At 41.3% G+C, this 21,325-nt stretch overlaps 1 protein-coding gene across 1 annotated transcript in view; it reads right to left on the bottom strand.

The window, feature by feature from the left end:
- Positions 1-2,324: 2,324 nt before the first annotated feature.
- pcp4b (Purkinje cell protein 4b) overlaps positions 2,325-21,325 on the bottom strand; it is a 33,535-nt gene continuing 14,534 nt past the window's right edge. The window contains exons 2-3 of the mRNA XM_053422818.1: positions 12,254-12,305; positions 2,325-3,036 (exon numbers count right to left, since the gene is read on the bottom strand). Coding sequence (XP_053278793.1) covers positions 2,906-3,036; positions 12,254-12,305 — 183 coding nt within the window. The 3' untranslated portion in view covers positions 2,325-2,905. The remainder of the gene's footprint in view (positions 3,037-12,253; positions 12,306-21,325) is intronic.

Below are 21,325 nucleotides of genomic sequence, written 5' to 3'. Positions count from 1 at the left end.
CTACACCTGACACCTGCACCCACTGAACAGTGCTAGCTGGGAATCCACGCCCCAACACATTTGGTTTTACAACCTTGTGTAACTAGCTATTGTGATATATATAACATGGTTGATATGTTGTAGTTATTGTTAGGAAGTTGGACAGTCAGCAGAGAGTAAACAGTGAGGGGAGGAGCCCATGTTTAGACTAGTTTCCCATTTGCTGTTGTTCACAGCCGGGTTGTGGTTACACTGTTTCTTTTTGTCATCTGAACTTACTCAGAGTTTGGAGATGGTGTGGCTTGGACATGGATAAAACCATATTCAGAAATAATGCATGTTTTCTATATTTGTTACACACTGCTCCTCAGTCTGGTACTGCCAGCTCGCTCTCCAGTGGTGGTGACACATACTTGCAGGAAAATCGACTAATGAATTATGTTAATAATGACATATGTGTCATTCTCTGACGGGATTTCTTTGAAATACTGGACCTTCGGGCTGAAGCAAACAGTATTTCTCCCGTAGCTGGTGTGTGTGCTCACGTGTTTCCTCGTGCAGACTAATGAGCAGGACCACATAGTGTGTCTGAGCAATAAACTGGATAATGATGGAAGCTCTGTGCTGCTGTGATCGACTGTAAAAAGGAGGAAAGGTTGTTGGTGACAGCTGCTTCCCCAACAGTCATTTACACAGAGCTGGAGGAAAGTCAGAGTATGGAGCAAGATGCAGTTATACTAATCTAGTCTCAGTCCTTTAAGACTCAAGCTTCACAAAAAAAACCAAGACAGAAGACAGCCCTTTTTGAAATGATGACATATGAACCTGTGAGACTAAAATATACAGTGTTCATGTAGGTGTGTGCTGTCGGCTTGTTGTTCTGCAAAGCCTGAAGCTAAGAGCAGCTCAGTGGGAATCAGTCAGTTAGCCTGGCTCTACGTGGAGAAGGTCATCAAGCTGAGGAGGGAATAGATTCAGCCCAGCTCATTCTTAAGAGCCTTCTATTTATAGTTTGTTATGAGAATATACACACAGGATGACGAGCACCACACTAACGCTGGGTGGAGCCTCCGTTTGCTCTGCAACACACTCAGTACCTCGAATCTACAAGATGTCGGAGACTCAGCTCCATGTTGATTTAATAGCCAGTCTACTGTATACGGGTTTCACAACCGGAGACTGGGGGGACAGTTGGTTAGATTTGGTTTCATCTTGCAATTTAAGCAGTAAACTTAAGACCTTTTGTGAAATGTGTATGACCATCATCAACTACCTTTTACATGGGTTACGTTCACCTATACTTTGACAGTGATTGGTTAGTAGATGGGCGTGTGTCTGACGTCAGCGTGTTGTCAGTTCTGTTTGTCCTTTCCGTTTGAAATTAGGAAATGGATGAACCAGTTCATATCATTATTTTAACCTCTGATATATGTTTTGAGTGGAACGTGATGTTGACTTCTGCTCATGTAGTCCATCGTCCTACAGGTTCAACATAAAAGTGCACCCCACAGACTGTATATAAAGATGGATGACGTGTATCCACTTTCTCCCACTATCAGGAAACCAATCTTAAATATCCCAGATACAAAAGCAGCCATCTTGTGCCTCTGGAGCCAGAGTCTGCTCAGCAACGACTGGAGGGTGGAGCCGATGCATGTGCTCGACCAATCACAAGTCAGTCTCAGCTGTCAATCATGACGTTTCACCCCGTTTTAACAGCATCAAGCAATCCTACTGAAAAATAGCACTTAAACCAAATTCATTGTGATTCAATGAAAGAAACCATTTTTGTGAAAAATGTTTTTAACGTTGTGTATAGTCTGTGGTGCATTCAAAGATTGTTGTCTGCTCACCCAAAGTTTAAAAGAGTGCTAACTGTGGAAGCTCATTGGATGATTATTTTTTGGGGGCTGAATAGAAACTGTTTAAAGGTCACTAACAAGGCAATTTATCCCATCATGCAATGCACTTGTGGCATTGACAGGTAGAAAAGGAGCGACAGGAGGAGGGCACCACGAACAGCCCCTCTCTCTCTCTCTATACTCCTTGTTTTTATATCTGAATCATGGTGATGATAAAGACAGACAACAATGTCGATGCAGAGAAAATGTGCTGAGTAGTGTCCATCCCTATATAGGGAGTAGGGGGTAGTGAATGAGTGGGTGATTTTGGACACAGCCTGTGTTTCTCTACAGCAATGTGATTGTATAGTTGTATGAATATACATGTGTTAGATGCGGGTGCTGCTGTCCCTTCAGACACGCTGCAGATACTCAGACGCCACATTGGACATGCAGCTCGAGGTGTTTGTCAAATATTTGCCATTTACATGCACCGCACACAGGTTTCACACTGAGTCTTTATTTATTCAACGTATATTGATTCACAGCTTGATATTACCATGCGGGTAAGAAAAAAATGCCTCTGGGTGAAATGCTCTGTTCATGATGGAAAGCTCCAAGTTTTCTAAAAACAACCTTCAATCTATCGCCAGCGTTCGCTCCATCAGGTCACACAGGTACAGGTAGTTTTAGGAAATGTAGCAAAACAGAGAGATGGTGCAAGTGGAACTATGAGACTGGGAGAAGTACAAAAACATATTCTAACACAAACACCAGCTATAGACTGTATTATGTAAGGAGCACATGTTAGGACAGCATCCAGATCTCTATACCCTTATTACTTATTTATTGATACAGCAGTCAAATAATAAATAATAGGAATTATTATAATAGGAAATTGTAAAGTTCACAGACATATCATATGATTAACAAGCTATTGCATTCTCTACCCCCCCGACCCCATCACGACCCCTGGAGTTCCAACAGGTATGAATTTGTTTACATGCAAATGTCACACCATCTTCACTGTGCCGTCCCTCCCACCCGCCGCCTCCCCACACAGTGGCAGAGCGACGCGGCGCTCACTAGGACTTCTCCACACGCTTCTTCTTCTGGAACTTCCTGAACTGGGACTGGATGGCGACCGCGGCCTTCTCAGTCTCCGGGTTCTCCATGTCGATGTCAAAGTCCTCCGCGACTTCCGTCTTGGACGCATCTGGAAGCAAAAGGAAAGGATGCCTGTGAATCACAGCAGTGTACCTTGAGTCGTCTGAGATATATTTCCAAGTCAGGTGAATTGACATTTGCTAACCCTGCCCAATCTCAGTTTAGAACCCTCGAGTGTCTGGGCAGCGGTGCTCACAGTAGAAAGACTGATTGGTGGTCACCCAGTGCAGAATTATGTCCCAATTCAGGATTAAAGGGAAGCACTTAACTGGAAACGTTTCAAATTCGACTGGAGACTGAATTTGGTAGCTACTGAGGATCCTGACGTTTACTCATGTTTAATTATCTTTCTACAATCAGTTTTCATTTTAACCGGCAATATTAATGGTTGGCCATTAAAATATACATTTGCCGGTCTGCTAACCTGCAACTATATGAGGTTTATAACATTTCTTACACTCTTAAATTAGACAAGCTTTTACAATCTTAGTCAAACTAATCACTGTTTTGAAAAAAGAAAAGAATCCTACTTGACATCAATACCGTCACAATAAACCAGTATCTCTCCACTTGTGAGTTTGACACCGGAAAGTATTGTTACACAATAAAATGTCCTAACATTTCTGATAAACCTCAGCTCTGATTATGGAGCAAAGCTCCTGAGGGGGAGCCTGAGCTTTTGACCAGGTCAGAAGCCAAGCATGAATTGATCTGCTGCTCTTAATCCTCCAAGGAGCTCAGCCAACACTGACCATGAGCAAATGAGTGTAATCCCAGTGAAAACTGATTCAGGCTGATCCCACCAGACAATAAGGAGAGAAGAGGGTTTTTATCTCCTGGTCAATGAAGTCATGACAGCTATCAGGTCATTGAATCAGCACATACATGCATTTAAATGTACTTGTTCTATGTGCAATGACAATAAAGTTGAATCTAATCCAAACATGTATGGTACATCTATGCCATACATAATGGGAAAGTAAGGTTCTACTAAATCTACTTGCAGATTGAAGGGGCTGTTATCATCCATTTATTTCAACATATGAGCTGCAGCCAAGTAGGTTTACATGTTGAATTTAATAGAAACATTGAAATCGTTATCATTATTCGTACATTATTTCGATGAAAATGTAAAATATACAAATGGTCACGAAATCGGTTGCATTGATTATCCATGTAAAAGAAAAGATTAGCAATTAAGGTAGAAAAAAGACCCATCAGTTATGGTGGTAGTGATTTTACTCTGTGTATTTATTAAAACGTCGCCTGGTTTTAACTGTGCGGTTCCACAGAGACATGCTGCTGAGGAGAGCAGCAGAGCTCAGGGCAGTGATGAAGCAGCGACACTCAGGACCCCCCTGAGGAGATGACAAGGGAACATTTACCTGAGCAGGGTTTAATGCCTGCGACAGAGTATAACAGCCAAGAATCCTTTTCCTCTGCTCCTCTGTTTCTGCAGTACACACTAAGGCGTGATGACTAAACGTATATACTGTAGCTAACACACGTTTCATTGCAGAATCAGTTTAGACAAAAGTGTCCTGCAACTCCTGCAAAGGATCGATCTGAGAGACAGCGAGAGAGGGGCTGGATGGTGGTAGTGGTTGGGGGGGGGGGTCACTCATGTATCGACTGTGCAGCGAATCCTCTGGGTTCCCCCGGGACTGAGCTTGATTACCTCGCTCGCTGCAACACTAACTGCTGCGTCAAGCCCGGTTTTGAATGCTGCATTAATTGATATTGAATTTTGCGATGCTCTACTGCCTGCGGTTTTCACCCCAGCAGCATTTTAGCAACTGAGCTGAGTCCTCTGCTGCGTCGATAAACCACACATGTCCTTCATCTTTGTTCAACAAGATGGGGACTTAGATTGTCAGAGAGAAGAGTGACAGCCGAGGCCGGATGTGATCTGCAAGGTGAAATGGCTTTCAAATGCTGTTAATGGCATTTCATCACGCTGATCAAAATTAATTCATTACCTGCAGAAATGGGACATCAAGTCTTTTTTTTCCCTCCAAAATATTATAGGGAATATTTAACTTCTCTGTATATATGTGAGGGACCGATCATTACATTTTCATGATGAAGACTCACGTAGACACTGTGGACTCTTCATAACTTAATTTCCTGTTTTATTTTGTTAAGTGTTCACCTTATGCATTTCAGTTGGCTCTACTTCCTGCTTGTGTTCAGTTTCTCTGTTCACCTGTTTTCAATGATCCAATCTTACGTCCTTGTATTTATACCACCTGTGGCTCACTTCCAGCTTGCCAGATTGTCTTTGTTCTCAATAACAGACACATTGTTCTATTTTTGTTGTGTGTTTATTTTTGTTAAATATAGTTTTGTTAGCTTCTTTGGACTTTTTGATCCTTGCCTGCTGCTCATCTGCTTTGTTGGACTGTCAGTTGTTGAACATTGCATTATCCCACAACTCTAAAACTTTATTTAATGGTTTTCTGTTCTTTCGATTAAATCTTGTGTAGTATGTCAAATGCAGACACCAATATACAAATATAAAACCTTATATATGTAACAATATAATGTGATATATGGTATATATTGATCATATCTTAATAATTATATTATTGTGACCTCCTGCAGCCTCCACCTGCATGACTATGACTGACTTCTACAGCTGTGAAAGAACCAGTGGTTCTAAAGCACAGACAGAGCAGATGATGCCAATCAGCTAATGCAAGGACAACTTCCCTGCTCTGCCTGAACTAATGCTGCATGCTGGGCTACATCTGCGTCTGTCTGGGGGGGGGGAATGCAGCAGGGAGGTGGATTTCATCAGCACTGATGAAAAAGGTCTCGACAATGCCGTGTTGTCTGGAATGTCTAAATTTTCCACCACAACTTTCTTGTTTCAATCAACCACTGCAGCAAGAACTCGCTTCTGATTTCTCACAATAATCTCCAGACCCTGAAAATCTGTATTACTTGTGCATTCGTCTGGTTTTCATCCAGCTCAAAGCACAGACAGGTTATAACTTTAAGATGTTCCCTCTGAATGCTCAGTGCTGTTCTGGATCATGTTGTGGAGTGAGCTCCCAGTAAAGAGAAGTAAAATCAGTTATATTTACTTATGGTGTTGGTGTGTGGCTGTTGATGGAAGTGAAGGTTACATTCTACGTCTGAAGATATTAATTCCCCTCAGCCCTGACTTTCCTGCGGTTGGCACCTTTTAATTATAGTTGCTATAGGCCTCTGTGACATGATAAGGACATCTTTGAATCGCTGTCTTTCATAATATCTTAAAAGCTGCTCTGAAGCCCAGTTAAAGCTGAGATGTCTTATTGATTTCACTGCTTAAAACCAGTTGAGCCACAGGAGCTGAGGGATTTTTCTTTGAAGGGGAGGACAGGACAAGAAGGACTGTTAGACCTTGAGACAAGAGGAGACAGATGGTGGGAAGTAGACAGAAAGTTTTTGCACAGTGTATGGACGTCTCTTGGTGTTTAGGAAGTTTCATTGTGTACAATGTAGTCTATACAGACACCTGATGCGGTCAATCAAGCTTTTGAAAACCAAAATATGCAAAACACGCTTTTGTTTATTTAAAAAAATAAGAAGATTATTGTTGTAACATTTCCTGGTTCAATATTTTGATTCCATTTTCCAGATAGATTTTCTAAAAGCTGTTTTTACATTCCTAAAAAAGAATGTCAGGAGGCCCTAACTTCCTGTCTTGTATGTAGTCTTTTTTTGACTAAAGTAGTCACTTACCAACAATAAATGAGACAATTTCAGATTTCTAAAAGTTACGATTCACAATGTGTTTGAAAAAGGAACATTTTTCAAAATAATATTACTATTATGACACAGATTTTTCCCGACAGATTTGACTCAGATTTAGTAACACTTGTTGTTAAATTAAAGTGTAGTATAAGATATCCACTGTACTGTATGTTCCAAAGGACGTGTGTGTGTGTGTGTGTGTGTGTGTGTGTGTGTGTGTGTGTGTGTGTGTGTGGTCCAGGTACTTATCATGTTGTGGGGACCTAAATCAAATTATTATGGTGACAAAATTAAGTGGCCGATAACATAAATCATCAAATCTTAAGGTGGAGTTGTGTTTTAGATATTAAATATGGTTAAGGCTAGAGTTGGACTCCAGGAAATCAATGTAAGTCAATGTTATGTCCTCTGACGTGTGTGGGTATGTGTGTGCTGTGTGACTTCCTGTCAGTGTGTGTTTGCCTACAGTTGAAAGTCACTGTGTGAAAGTCAGGAAAATATCAGCAACCCCTGAGGCCTTGAAACACCTGAAGTTCAGCAAAGCATGAGAGAAACCCCAGCGATCAATATTCAAATCCACAGGAAGGACCGGCTTTGTATCGATTGGTGCTGTGTGCTATAGTTTTTCAGAGTGTGTGTGTTTGTGTGTCAACATTTACTTTGCTTTGGGGAGGAAGCGTCTGTGTAACGTGGTTGTACGTTCAGAAACAAGCAGAAAATGTGGGATGTTCAAAGACCTGCAGAGAAAATGTTTGGTTTCAGCTCTTTCTCTTCTGAATGTTTCTGAAACAGAGATATGAGGTGCGATTACGTTTGACAGATAAAGACAGATTCATTGCGGCTATAATTGAGTACAGTAGATCTAATTAAAACGTGTGCAGAAAATGGGCCACCCTCACTTTGAGAACCTGTCGCAGGCTAATTATAAAAGGATGACTTTCATCCGAAAGGTGAAATTACGCCTGTGCCTGTTTGAAACGAGGGGGGGGAGGGAGATGCTGTCGGCGCCACAGTTTCCACATTGTTCTTTGACAATGCTCCGAGCGCTGAGCATTTACATAAGGAAGTGGAGCAGGTTTCATCTGTAACGTCCTGCACGAATAAGCAGATGATTATTTCACATCTTAACAAGTCTTATCCTCCGCTGCTCCTGCAGCGTGGTCTGTGAGTGCAGTGTGACGTAGAGCTGGAGTAAGCCTGCGATGCCCCAGCTGTTGGAGTGACAGGGGCAGTCTGTGATGGACTCAGGTCAGTGAACATATGTTCCCAATACGCAACATCTGGACTCCAACCATGTCAACAAATGTTACAGAAGACGACTAAAAGGCTTCTGAGGGGCAAAGGAGTGTGTGAGGGTGTTAAACCAAGGGTGGAAAGTACATTTAATGGGGTACTTGAAGTACAGCTTTGAGGTATTTGTACTCTCCTTGGGAAATTTCTATTTTGGGGTATTTTCTACTGCAGCTGAGGATAAGCCAACGAGGTTATGTTTTCATCTTGGTTTGTTTGTTGGTTGTTTGCACAAAAATTAATGGACAGATTACCTAGTGAAAGGATGTAGAGGTCATTGAGGAACCCATTAAATGTGGATGCAGATTGGGAAAAGGGGGCGGGTCAATGTATCTTTTAACCTTTTCTTTAACATTGTGAGATGATAATTTGATATTTTGAGGGAGTAAGGGAATATGATGAAAAGAAAACGGGCATATTAACACCCTGTCACTGTTTATAAAAGTCTTTTGATACATGTTTTCAAAACCTTTTGATATTCATTCATCTCCTTGTGTTTGGAAACTAGTTTTGTATATTTTTCAATGCCAAAGAGGTCATGTTTTCAACTGCTCTTGGTTGGTTTGTAAGCAAGATTATTATCATTATTATTCATATTCTTTACATATATTGATTTCTCAGAAAATACTTTTATTTTTAAGGGACGGTGTGCAAGCTGGCATCCAAGGTTTTTCTTTTACTTTCCTGGTTTCTCTTCCTGTCTTTGTCTGATTTTCTTGTTCCTGTTGTAATGTGTCTTCTCTCCAGAATTGAATTATCTCTGCCTCCTTTTATTAAAGCCTCTTTGCTCCTCCTCCTCCTCTGTCAGGGAAAGTCCTGGACTTTCCTCATAATTAGTTTCTGTTTGTTTGTTGTTTTTTATTGTTCCTTTTTGGTTTCAATGTTTATCGTGTTTGGACTTTTAGTTGCTAGTTGGTCTACTCTAATTAATTCCTCAAACCATGTCTGTCTTGCTGTTTGGTCTGAGATGTGACGGTGCATACTGGAAACTCTTTTATAGCTTTGGAACATGGGAATATCTGAACTCCGCTAAAATTACATATTCACTTTGATATACATTTACACATCATTAACTCAATTTAAACAAAGTGGTGTTATACATATGTCGGCTGAAAATGTTTCCAAGTTAATGAATTCACTATTTCACTCAGAAGCTTGTTCATTAAGTGTTGACTTAATGAAGAACTTGTAAAAAATGGGTCTGGTATTTGGTGACTAAAAACATTCCTGTTAAAAATTAAACTCAGGGGTGATTGAGACATGATTATGTTGTTGCACTGAATTAATTAGTTTGTGAAAAATGTACTATTATAATGACTTTGCAAAGAAAACATGTCAACAGAGAGAGTTTTAAGGTGGCATTAAAACAAAGGCAGATAAGGAGAACGAGATGAATCTGTTTTTCCTATTTCTTTTATTGATAAAGAAGAAACCTAATAAACAAAGCAGGGCTAGTCTGTCTGACTGTCTCCGCTACAGTTTGTATTTTGCGTCCTCAGGATGCAGGAAAGCAGAACAGGTCTGATTCAATTGCATCCACTTGATAAACATTCAGTCTTGTGCCCTTATCTTTACATTAAACCCTTCCATCCCAAAGCCTCCCTGTCTGTCTCTGCTGTTATCAGGAAAACAGCTGCTGCATCACTGAGGTGTGTCCCTGTCACATGTACCTGGGTCAAAACCAGCTCCGAAGGATACGATTAAAAGTCCTGATGGCTGCCCTTGAGCTTGTGAGAGGTTGTTTCTAAAGACTGTGCTCTGCTGTGTGCGGGGGGTGCAGAGAGTGGTCGAGAGTCAATAGCGGGGCTACTCCCTCCTTGCCCTCTCAAACCGCACTCACTCTCTCACTCTTTCTCTCTCTCTCCCAGTGTACTGAGAGACAGACTTCAGACATGCTCATAAAGCAGTTTTTCCAGATATCACATTAATTGTCAAGGTCAAACAACAAAGGAGTGCTCTGTGTGTGTGTGTGTGTGTGTGTTGTGTGTTGTGTGTGTGTACTTCTGCCTGTGTATTTTCTCCCTATTAAGTGACCAGAGAGGTGGACCTGTGTGCCACAGTCGTTGAGAAATGAGTCTCTTGAAACACGGTGCTTCATCTCCGTCTGCTGCTCCAGGTAAACTGGATCCCATTAATTGCTGCTGGTGAATAATGATGCTGAACTGTGAATCTGTTTAAAAGCCCGATTTATTTTCTTTCTTTTTTTAAATTGGGTCAGGGGTCACCTCAGATGGTTAAATGCTCCTTTAAAGCACAAATGATGCTGCAGTTTTTTTTCTAGCTTCAAGCAACTTACTGGCTACGTAGTTATTGGCGAAAACAACTGAGCACCAGGGACAAAGAATTTATAGTTGTATAAATAAATTTGTCACTCGTGTATCATTAGATTCGAAGTCAGAGAAAGATTTTTTTTCAGGATTAGAAACTTGTAGAGTTACTTTTCTATCCCACAAGTTACACCTTCTCAAATTTTTGATTACAGCTGCACAAATCCTATACGGTACAAATGACTCTCAGAGGTTGTGCGACAGCTGCTGCAGGAGTACATAACACATTTATACACCTGTGACAAACCAGGAGAAAAGTTCTGTATGCTCTCACTCTGTGTCTGCAGAGACAGGGTGGGGCGGGGTTTGTTGAGAGATCAGAACCTCATTGGTCAATAAAACGAGTTCTTCCTATTTGAGTTTTACTGTTTGGTTTTATTTGCTGATTTATACACAGCTGTACCTCACACTGCAGCCAAGTAACTTGTTACTCTTTGAGATCAGCTTCTTATAGGTGAAATTAGTGGATAGAATAAAATCTGACTATTTTAATTAGCTTTTATGACCTTGGTGGCTTCAAAGGTCGGTCAGTTTTCAAAGTGCTGCCCTGTCACTGATCCCCTGAGGTCCGCTGGTCCCTCTCCACAGGCTCAAAGGGCAGAACACATGATTTCATCTCCATGTTAAAGGTTGCAGTACAAAGTTGTATTTGACAGCTGTTATATATATACATCACTAACTCTAGACTGTAACCTTGAATCTGAGCCACAGTTGAATACAAACCCGAGCTCATCCCCACAGCTCCAGTCTCTCAGTTGATTATAAAATCTTTAGGAAATGAAATACATTTATGCAAAAGTATTTTCATCATAGAAGAGTCTGCAGAACAATAAACTCCACCACAGCACTCCTTCAGCGGGGGTGAAAGCAGGGAAGATATAAGTTTTCTCATTGGAAGTTTTTATGCGCCTCCCTGTGATAGGTTTAGTGACAGAAAGCTCAACAATAAACATGATTTGTAATGCAGTCTGCAGTTGAGCTGATCTTTATTTCCCTCAGGACTGAGCCGACATGGGCCGTCTATCTCTGTTCAGGGAGCCAGACACAGAAGCTGAGGTTCATCTCACTTCTGTCTCCTGAAGTTAGTTTACCTGGCTGAGTCAGGACATTAAAGATCAAGTGATTTATGAGAACACTGCTTAAAACCTCTATTAACATTAGTCAGTATTAGGGATTGTGATTTGCTATCAGGCGGAACGTGTGCTGAACATTCCTGCAGCACTTTGTATTTTATTTCTTTTGTGAATAATTACTGACAAACAATCCAAATCTGAAACCATGGTTGGGCTCTTGCTCTTGAAGCTTCTGATCCAGTCGTGACTCTAGTGTCTCATATACACTGTGTGACAGATACACCAACAGATATCTGTGAACTCATTCCAATGCTTGTTGAAGTGTCAGATCATGATTGAATCTGACAGAAAGCCCTGAGGTCAGGTACTCTGGGTGTGTGTGTGTGTGTGTGTGTGTGTGTGTGTGTGTGTGTGTGTGTGTGTGTGTGTGTGTGTGTGTGTGTGTGTGTGTGTGTGTGTGTGTGTGTGTGTGTGTGTGTGTGTGTGTGTGTGTGTGTGTGTGTGTGTGTGTGTGTGGACTGATGACAGCGATCCTTCAGATCCTGTAACCATCAATCTTGTGCCATGTGCCTTTTAAAGCTCATCTCAAATAAATGTTCTGTAAAGTGTGGTCCACTTAAGGCTCATTCATGCTCAACGTTAGATACTGACACGGACCCTCTGTCCGTACTCTGTGTGGATTGTGTCTAAATTTGTGCACATATTCTGAAAGCTTCCTCATACGGACGAAACAGATGAAATGAAGCATGACTGTTGTGGAATTAAATGTCATTACAATTCTCATTCACATACGGTTTATAAAGATTTAATAATTAAATATGTGTTTTTTTACCTTGTTCTCCAGATGTCTTGTTGTTGCCAGCAGTTGCTCCAGATCCTTGTCTCTGCAATGCAAAAACAGCAACAATTTAGAGTTGGCTCCCATTCCATTCTTCTCAAAATGAAATCCATCACACTTGAGCACAACAATTTCACACAATCCTGCCATCTTTTCCCAACAGCTGACATATGTGATGCTATTTAAAAGCTCTTTCCTCATGATTTATCTGGCCTGTTCTCCTGCAAGCTCCACTCTGGAGTCTTAAAGCCCATTTTACACAACCTGTTCTTTGGGCTATAACAAGTATGAACACACAGATTTTGGCAGTTAGCCAAATCAAACACTTCTCAAGAGTCTGAAGCATCGCTGCTCCATCGAAGGTCACACACAGGGACAGTGACGTGCCGCCAGCTTGTTTGGGTCAGTGTAAAGAAGCACAGATTACATAACAAGGGGACTTCAACATGGCGTGATCTCTGTTTCTGTGTTCTGAGGGGGACCCTGCAGGCTGAGAGTCCAGTGACAGTGGATAAGGTTGAAGACCAGTATGACCAGGAGTGACAGAGCACCCGAGGTGTCGCTGACGACTCTGACCTGACACCGTGACATGAAAAGAGGTCAGAAAAAAAACGAACATGATGCAAAGCAAATGACTGACTCACTGACTTTGGGTTTCATTGTGCTTGTTTTGCATAATCAAGAGTTATGTAAGATATATCCATAAAAATGCTTTGCTTTTCTATTTTTCAGAACTTCAGATTAACATTGAGATTCAAAAATGAATAACATGAAGCTTTTCAAAATAAGATTAAAGAAAAAGAGCAATAAACATGTCTTTTTTATTTTAATAGAATATTAAATCAGATATAAAGGATGGGTAAACTCCATCGAAAGACCTTTTAAACATATTGATGTATGGCAATATTCATGAAAAAATGCTTTGGTATCAATATATACTGCTATAAAATATATATCAGATATTCATATAATAATTGAATAATTTTCAATTAAGAAGCGTTTAAGCTTGAAATAGCAGAAGACTCGGCTTCCCAGTTCTGAGATTTCGTACTGATTATGCGGTGTTAGTTCTCCTGGGCCATATGGGCACGGTCTCACTCCACATCACAAGACACAGAGGTGTAAAAATGGGCAGATTGATGCATGTAAATGAGAAAACCACCTACGGTGCCAAAGTACCCAGCTTCTCCTCCACTGAAGAACTCCGTCTCACCAGGTACTCGACACTCTCCTGCTCAACAAATGACTTTTCTGATCCGATGTTGCGTAATGATAAAAAGCTGCACTTAGCTGATATAACATTATCATTATACGCTTACATATTAATGCCGTAACATTTATTTAAATGTCAGCTATCAAGATCCTAAATCTATTTATCTGCCAAGCTTTGCAAGAAACACACACATTTATCTTTTATTAAACTGCAAATTGAAACCAATCTCCAGGGAAATGAGGCACCGAGCGCTTGTATTAATGTATGTATTCCTTATTTCTTCTGACATGTGATTTTGTCAGTGTGCAGCTCGAAATAGATACGGGGGGGAGAGTTTTACGTCATAATGAGATTTCCACTGGCTGCCTAACAACGTGAACGCTAAATATACGTATGACGTCAATGACTTTAAGACCTTTTGAAAATAACTTACTCGTCTAAATTTTGTACATCCTTGGTGATTCATTTTAAAGTAGCCATTAAGCACGCTGAGATAAAATCCCCCTATTTGCGGTGAGACGTCTGCAGGGTGCAGGCAGGTGTCAACAGCATTAGAGGCGTGAAAAGGGTAAAGCGGATATTGCACGACAGAGGAGTACAGGAGTGACACTCCATCACAATGATCAGATTAGGAAAAGCTATTCTTAGAAGCATACAATAGTCCAGCTTTTAATATGCAGCAGAGAAGGAGAGAGGAGGGACATCACAGGACATGATGAAGGAGCCAAAGGACGGATAGCGAGGATGGATCCAGGGAAGGAAGAAGCTGGTGAACAATTACATCATAAGCTTTTTATTATTTATCACTAATAACAATAATAACAACCACTAATATTGACCATGGTTTGTCTTTGCAGTCCATCTATCAATAGAAAACTCATTTGCATCAGGTAACTTCCACCAAAGAGGTTATGTTTTCATCTTTGTTTGTTTGTTTGCAGAATAACACAAACACTTCACGCTTGGTGGAATGATGAGGTATCTGTCACGGAAAAAAGGTTTTTAAATCAAGGCAGATCAGGGCAGGAATCTGTTTTTCACTCACGTAAACATTGGAAGTTTTTTCTTTTTGTAAATTCTTAAAGAAATAAATACAGAGATGATGATGAATTCCAATTTAGAATAATGATATCTATGACTGTGTGTAATGTAGTCTGTTTTTAATTTGATTCTTTCTAGTATTTCCTAAAATGTTGATCTACCACTTTAATCAAATAATCATCACATTACTCCAACAGTTCCAGTTTATTTGTCCTTGATTAAGTCAATGCGTTAATGTCTCGATTGATTTTCTAATTTAAAGATACTGACACTAATTTCTTAAAACAAACTGATTTCCCATGAGGCATCTGTTGTTGCATCAGTAAAACGATATTTTAGGACACTCTTACATAAATAAATGACTTAATAAGAAGGGGATTTGTTGCAGACCAGACAGTGTTCACTTCTAATGCAGCCATGAATCAAGTAATCCTCTTGTTTGCAGTTTCTCTGCATCCACCAATACTAATTAAATCAGTTAGCCCTCCCTGGTATAACTGATGTCCCTGCGCCTGTATGTGGAAGTACCCTGGTGGCACATTTATCTTCTCAGCCGCAACCAAGGAGCAGGTGGGATTCAGGGAGTGCAAAAAGTCAAAACTCACTGCATCAGAGAAACACTTGGTATGTGCATACATTTAAAAAAGAAGGCACTCTAGAGGAAATGCTCCTTTTATGAAAACTGGATAGTGAGTAAACACTGATGCGCCACACTGTTGGATCATGCAGGCTGGAGTCTCAAGCTGTGTCAGTTTGAACAGGGTGTTGTTGAGTGTGATTGACACAAGAAGTCTCTCATATGAAATATTGCAGGAATCATCAGCTAGCATTGTTTATCGGCTGCCGGCAAACAGGTTGTCACCTTGTATGTTCATCTGGCTGGGAGCTGTGATGATGGGACTTTCTGTCTGGAGTGGAAAGAAGAGGAGGATGAAGAGAGGAGGGGAGAGAAGGATCAATACCTCCCTCTGCAGTTACGCTGCACTTATACTCATATTGGCATTGGGAAGATAAATGACCAGACTGGGGTAGAGGAAGAGGGGGGGGGGGACGTACTGCAACATAGTTAGACTACAAGTTACCAGAACCAGATGGCAGCGGGTGAAAGCTGAATATCCAGACTTGGAATGAATTTCAAAATTATAATTTTTTGGGGCATTTGGGAATTTCACCATTCACCATTCTTGCCAAGTCTAAGATGAGACGGTTGATACATTCTAATATCTGGGAAGGCAATTAGCTAAGCTTATGCAAATATTGGGGAAACAGTTCGTCTCGCTATGTCCAAAGGCTATTTCATAAATTATTTTTGTTTTTATTTGTTGATTCCGGGAGTGATTATTACTATAGCCTTATTTCTCAGGTGGGTGTAGTGAATGCCTGCAGTCTTAGAGTCAAGCAGTTATACTTTTAATTATTGTACCTATTCCTTTGTTAACACAGAGAACAAAGCAAATGTTTTACCTCAGGTTATTTACACACCACTTACTAATCTGGTCCACAGGGATAGCTGAGCAGACACTAGCCGAAAGGATGTTAATGTAAACAGATGGAATGTCCCTGTGTGTATGAGAACGTATCTGTTTTTTCTTTCAAAGTGTTTTATCCATAAGCATTGCTGCCAGGTAGACTCAAGATAAAGGTTTCCCACTGTTAGCTTTTCCCCAATTCAGGGGCTGCATTTAGGTTTTAGTCTTGCTACTGCCATTAACTCTTTTAAATACTAATATGAAGTTTGTCACTGAAGGGCAAGGAATCCTGGGATAGGTTGGTTAAAGAGGGATCACCCCATTGTCGCCTTGAATGCTCAGGGAAGAAAGGATGCATTTTAAGGAGCCTTAAAAATGGGACGGCCCAGTCGGATCCGTCTTCAAATGCAGAGCTTTTGCAAACTGTCTTGTTTTAGCTGCATACAGTATTTAGCAAACACAAATCGTATCAATCCTCTCACTGAACACATCCTAAAATCTAGAACTATTGCTTTAATCATTTGAGTATGGGGAGATAGGATTGCTTCAATGAGTTTTATTTCTACGTTGCCTCCAGAGCACGTAACAAGCTGCTACACGGTTTGATTCTAGTGAATTTTTCCGTTCTGTTCTTGTCATCACAGATTGACATGATCTGGTGGTATTTTGCAGAGCATTTTGTAACATCTGTGAAAAAGAATGTACTACATTACATTTGTTTTACTATTTCATCTTGAATCAATCGAGCCTTTCAGATTTGTTTTGTCCTAACACACTGGGGAGCAGGCACAGTAACAAAACAGAAGAAGGAAATGGTTTCCTTTTTTCGTGCAGTGTAAATGCCTCCATGGGGGATTGAGCTCCGGCCACTTTCACCGGAACCTTTTTGCAGCTTTTCCCCCCCGCTTGTTCAAAGGTTTCCGATTTGGTCGTGTCAGAAGGGTTTCCATGCTTTAATAGCTTATGAGTCGAGGAGGCATCGTGCTATGTGTCCTCTTTCCGAGGTTCTCTTTCTGCATTATTAATCTAATGCTTTCAATGAATTTCAAACAGCGTGCGCCTCGCTTTGATGCCGGGGAGAGGGGACGGGTGGTAGGGGGGGGGGGTTTGAAGCATCTTCGCAGCTCCGAGCACAACACAACCGAGCCTTTTGGGAAGAAATGTCTAATTTGAGGCTCTTTGATGCAATTCTGAAATTTGTTGGGGGGGGGGTGGAGTCATTATTTGTCTGTCTGGAAAAGTGAAGCGACTTATCCAACTGCTGTAAAGTCACATAGCTGAGCTCTCCCCCCCCCCCCCCCCCCCCCCCCGCAGCTCCAAACCTGAATCCGAGGCAGATAAGAGCACGGTTTTGTTCTTCCCTGTTACTAATCCCAGTTCAAAGAGAGGAGCTGAGTCTCTTGTAATGTCCATGAAATGAACTGGTGTTTGAGCCGGAGCTGCAGTCGCTGCTGCCTCTCAGCTTCCTAATGTGGCTCTTTTTTAAAACGCAGCGGCAGAAGGTGAGTGAGCGAGGGGAGAGCGAGCACTGCATTGCATCAACGCTCACTGCGAACCAAACTGCCCTCACGTTAATCTGGTTGAGTTACCCATGTTTGCTTTTGAAGATAAAGTATAGCGCCGATGTAACACTGGAGCATGATTGCTACCAGATTAATATTGTATGAAATGCACAGGCCAACTGCAGAGCCTATATAGTTTGGTTTTTGAATCATTTAAGACCTTTGAGGAGATTCAAAAGCATGACAACCCAGTTTGATCCGATAATCGTCATGTCCGGATTCTTATAATCCATTTGAGATGTGTGCAAAGAAACAATGATACATTCACTGAAGTAAAGAAGAAAACGCACATATATGAATATGAAAACCACAAATCTCCAATTGTTGTTGTGTTGTCCTATTTTCCGTTGTGTTTTGTGATTTGTTGTTTTGCATGGTGATTTGCAGAAGCAGGTCGGTCTTCTCTTGTATAACCTAAAAAAATATATATTTCTTGTAGCTGCATGAGGACAGAGCTGATTATCCTTCAGTAAAAAACACTCACAGTAATTGACCATATTGCTTGATTGGCTCTTTTTTAAACAAACCAAGAGCATCACATATTAGATCAATATCAGCGAGCAGATTAATGTGCTGCTTAAACATGTTTTAATTCAATTCCTTTGATTCTTTTCACAATTAATTGATTAATAAATTGTTTAATGTTCAAATGTAAAGAAACACTTGTTCTGTTTGATAAAAAAGGTTCAGTTGACTTTACCATAACACAAAAAAACATCTCACTAGACAATATTTGGCATTTTGATTGAAAAGAATGATTGATTGATGATAATAACTGATTACTCTCCATTCAATTGATTTATTGGCTAATCTTTTCAATATGAACAATCATTAATAGTCCAGCTATTATGATTGTTCATTGTCAGCCCTGCTCTCTGGCTTCTGTGAAACCTTTGAGTGTCTCATCACAGTTGATGCAAGTGGTGCTCACCCATGATAATCACAATGTAATACTCCCATCGGGCTCCTCGGGGTTCACCGGGGTAAAACCAGGCCAAAATTTCAAGGCGTGACTTTACGGTCATCGTGTTCACGGAGACGCTGCTCAGCTCAGTGCAGAGGTGATGAGAAAGTCTAACGTTCCCGAGGGCAGCGGAGAGAGGAGAAGCCATTACAGCCGAGCAGCTCTGGAGCCGAGCCAAGTGTAAATTGTGATAACAGCAGCTCGATGAGTAAGATTACTGAGGGGGAAAGGGGCTATCCTCGCTCTGCAGATAAACCTGCACACACACACACACACACACACACACACACACTCACTGGCAGTGGTGAACTAATAGGCACACCTGTGGACCCATCAGGAAACACGCACAAATACACAATTTCACAGACTGTGAGGAAGAAAAACAAGTGGATGAGAAACCAATCAGGAGGGAAAATATCAGTAATTACATGACACTGACGAGGGAGAAGGGAGCACAGAGATACACAATGTGCCTCTCATTAATCATTAACACACTCCGAGGGACACAAGGTCAACAAACAGTGTTTTGATGTCTGTTTTTTCTCTGCCTTTCGGTCAAATACACAAACACACACAACCCGAGCTGCTGCAGAATTGCCCGCTGCATCAGAATATGTGCCTCCAGGCTTTCAATTAGGATATTTCAAGGGGAAAACACACACAAACACACACTACAGATGAGAATACATGCATGCACACACACACAGACTTGAGCAAATGGCGAGTCAAGCAGAATAACAGAAGAAGATCCAGTGTGCGTGCAGTGTAAGCACATTGCACATCAGAGAAATGTAAATATGTTTTATCTCTTATTGGGCATTCATCGGAGGAGAGAGCGGGAGGAGAGAATCCTTTCCACCCTCCATCTCCTTTCAGCTTATTTCCCTCGCTCACTCGGAGCCAAGCGCAGCTCCACGCCCTGCAGAACGAGATGCTCGGGGCCAGCTGTAGCTCAGCCCTCCATTTTTGTTTCATTGTTGTTTCGACTTTCCATTTGAGGAAGAAAAACTTGCTCCGCTCTTCTTTGATGTTGTATAAATAGATACCGTTAACATGGTTACAGCTTGACAAAGCTGAGCTGCACAGACATATAGAGCCTAATACAAGTCTGTCTAATCCGCAAAAAAACAGTGAAGGGTAATCGGGCAATTTTTAACAAAGAATACAGTTTGAAGGTATCGTTCTAAATTTCGGAACACACCTTAAACGGTGAGAAGATGACAGCACTGTCAGACGTGAGAGACATGATTTGGTTTTAATTTTTACTTTCAACACTTCAACAGAATAAGTTAAGAATAAGCATGTTTCCCCAAAGATTTATGGATCTCAATAGCTGACTCTCCCAAATAAGGAGAGTCCCATGTGAAGCATTAATCTTGCGATGCACTGCTTTAGAATTACTAATGCTGCTTTCAGACATGCACTGAACTCCAGATAATCTCTTGAATTTATCCCGAGGAGGTGTCTGCGAGAACACAAATGTCGGAGTCAGTTGCTCCCGACAATCTCCGCAGGTTCTCCTGCCGGTCCCCTGGTCAAAGCTCTGGATATTGTCTGAATGAGAATACAGCAGCAGATGGAGATCTGGAGAATTGTGAGCGAGTTAGATTCGAGAGCTTTTGGTGATGCAGGCAAACACTGGTGTTACTGTAAACAAAAAGAGGAGATGTCTGTGTCATTGTGAATGCGTCTGACTGGAGAATCTCCTTCTTTACATGTTAAAGGTCTGAAAACGGCTCAAGTCAACACGTTGTTCAGATTGTCTCACTGATGTATTGTAACACATCAACACAGATTTAACACACTGATAAAGGATGCATGTGGGGAAGAAGAGGCACTGTTTCCATGACAGTGACACTGTACCATTCATGGCACTGTTAAGAGTTGTTCTTAGCTGCTGCTTCCGAGACGTCTCTCTCTCTCTCTCTCTCTCTCTCTCTCTCTCTCTCTCTCTCTCTCTCTCTCTCTCTCTCTCTCTCTCTAAAAGCCTGCACCGTAAAATGTTTGCCTCTTGATCCTCTAACCTTCCTCTCCTCCTGCCTCTTCAGATGTTGAGAATTCAGCCGGCTCATCATCAGTGTGCAGGCAGTAGGAGTGACTGTGTGTGTGTGTGTTAGTGTGTGTGTGTGTGTGTAAGCTACAGACCACTCATCTGTATGAGCTCCATAGGCAGTTACATAAACCATGCTGTCATGAGGGCTACAGGGCATTCTGAAGATCAGTGCTGGGTCAATAACTCCCAACTGCAGATTTTTGGGGGTTTTCATTATTACTTTATTGGGCAGCCGCTACTCGTCTGGTTGAGACTACAGTGAAAACGGGTGGGTTCATGCTGTTGAAGTGCAGCAGAGAGGTCAGTAATTACCGTGAACCATAATTACTGACTTTCTCTTGAACCTTTTCCTCTTTAAAAAAAACAGACAGCAGTTTCACCATAGTAATTAAAACATGGTGAGGCACGGAGAGCCAGGAAATAAGGTTGAAATGCTCTTGTGCTTTTCTACAGTCTGTTCAAGGAGGATATCTCTTGTGGGTAGCCATGTTTTCAACAGTGGCCTCTGTTGAGCCTGTGTGTATGCTCCCCTTTCCCATCAAATTTACAAAAAAAGATTTTATTTTGGTGTGCAGCGTTGTCTTGGCTCTACCCCAAAACAACTTTTTGAACTGCGAACTGGTCAGTCTCTACAGACATTTCTCAGGGGACATGACTTGTTGAGGGAGATTATGGACAGTGGAAGACGAGGCATTCTGTAGCTTTGAAAAAAACTCTTGTCGACCAGTTTGTCAAGGCAAAGAAGCGAGCACAAGCCCAAAGTG

This window comes from Pleuronectes platessa, chromosome 5, assembly GCF_947347685.1.
Source record: "Pleuronectes platessa chromosome 5, fPlePla1.1, whole genome shotgun sequence".
Classification (NCBI taxonomy): Eukaryota; Metazoa; Chordata; class Actinopteri; order Pleuronectiformes; family Pleuronectidae; genus Pleuronectes; species Pleuronectes platessa.
Note: the sequence above shows the minus strand (reverse complement) of the source record. Positions and strands in the feature narration are given on the sequence as shown.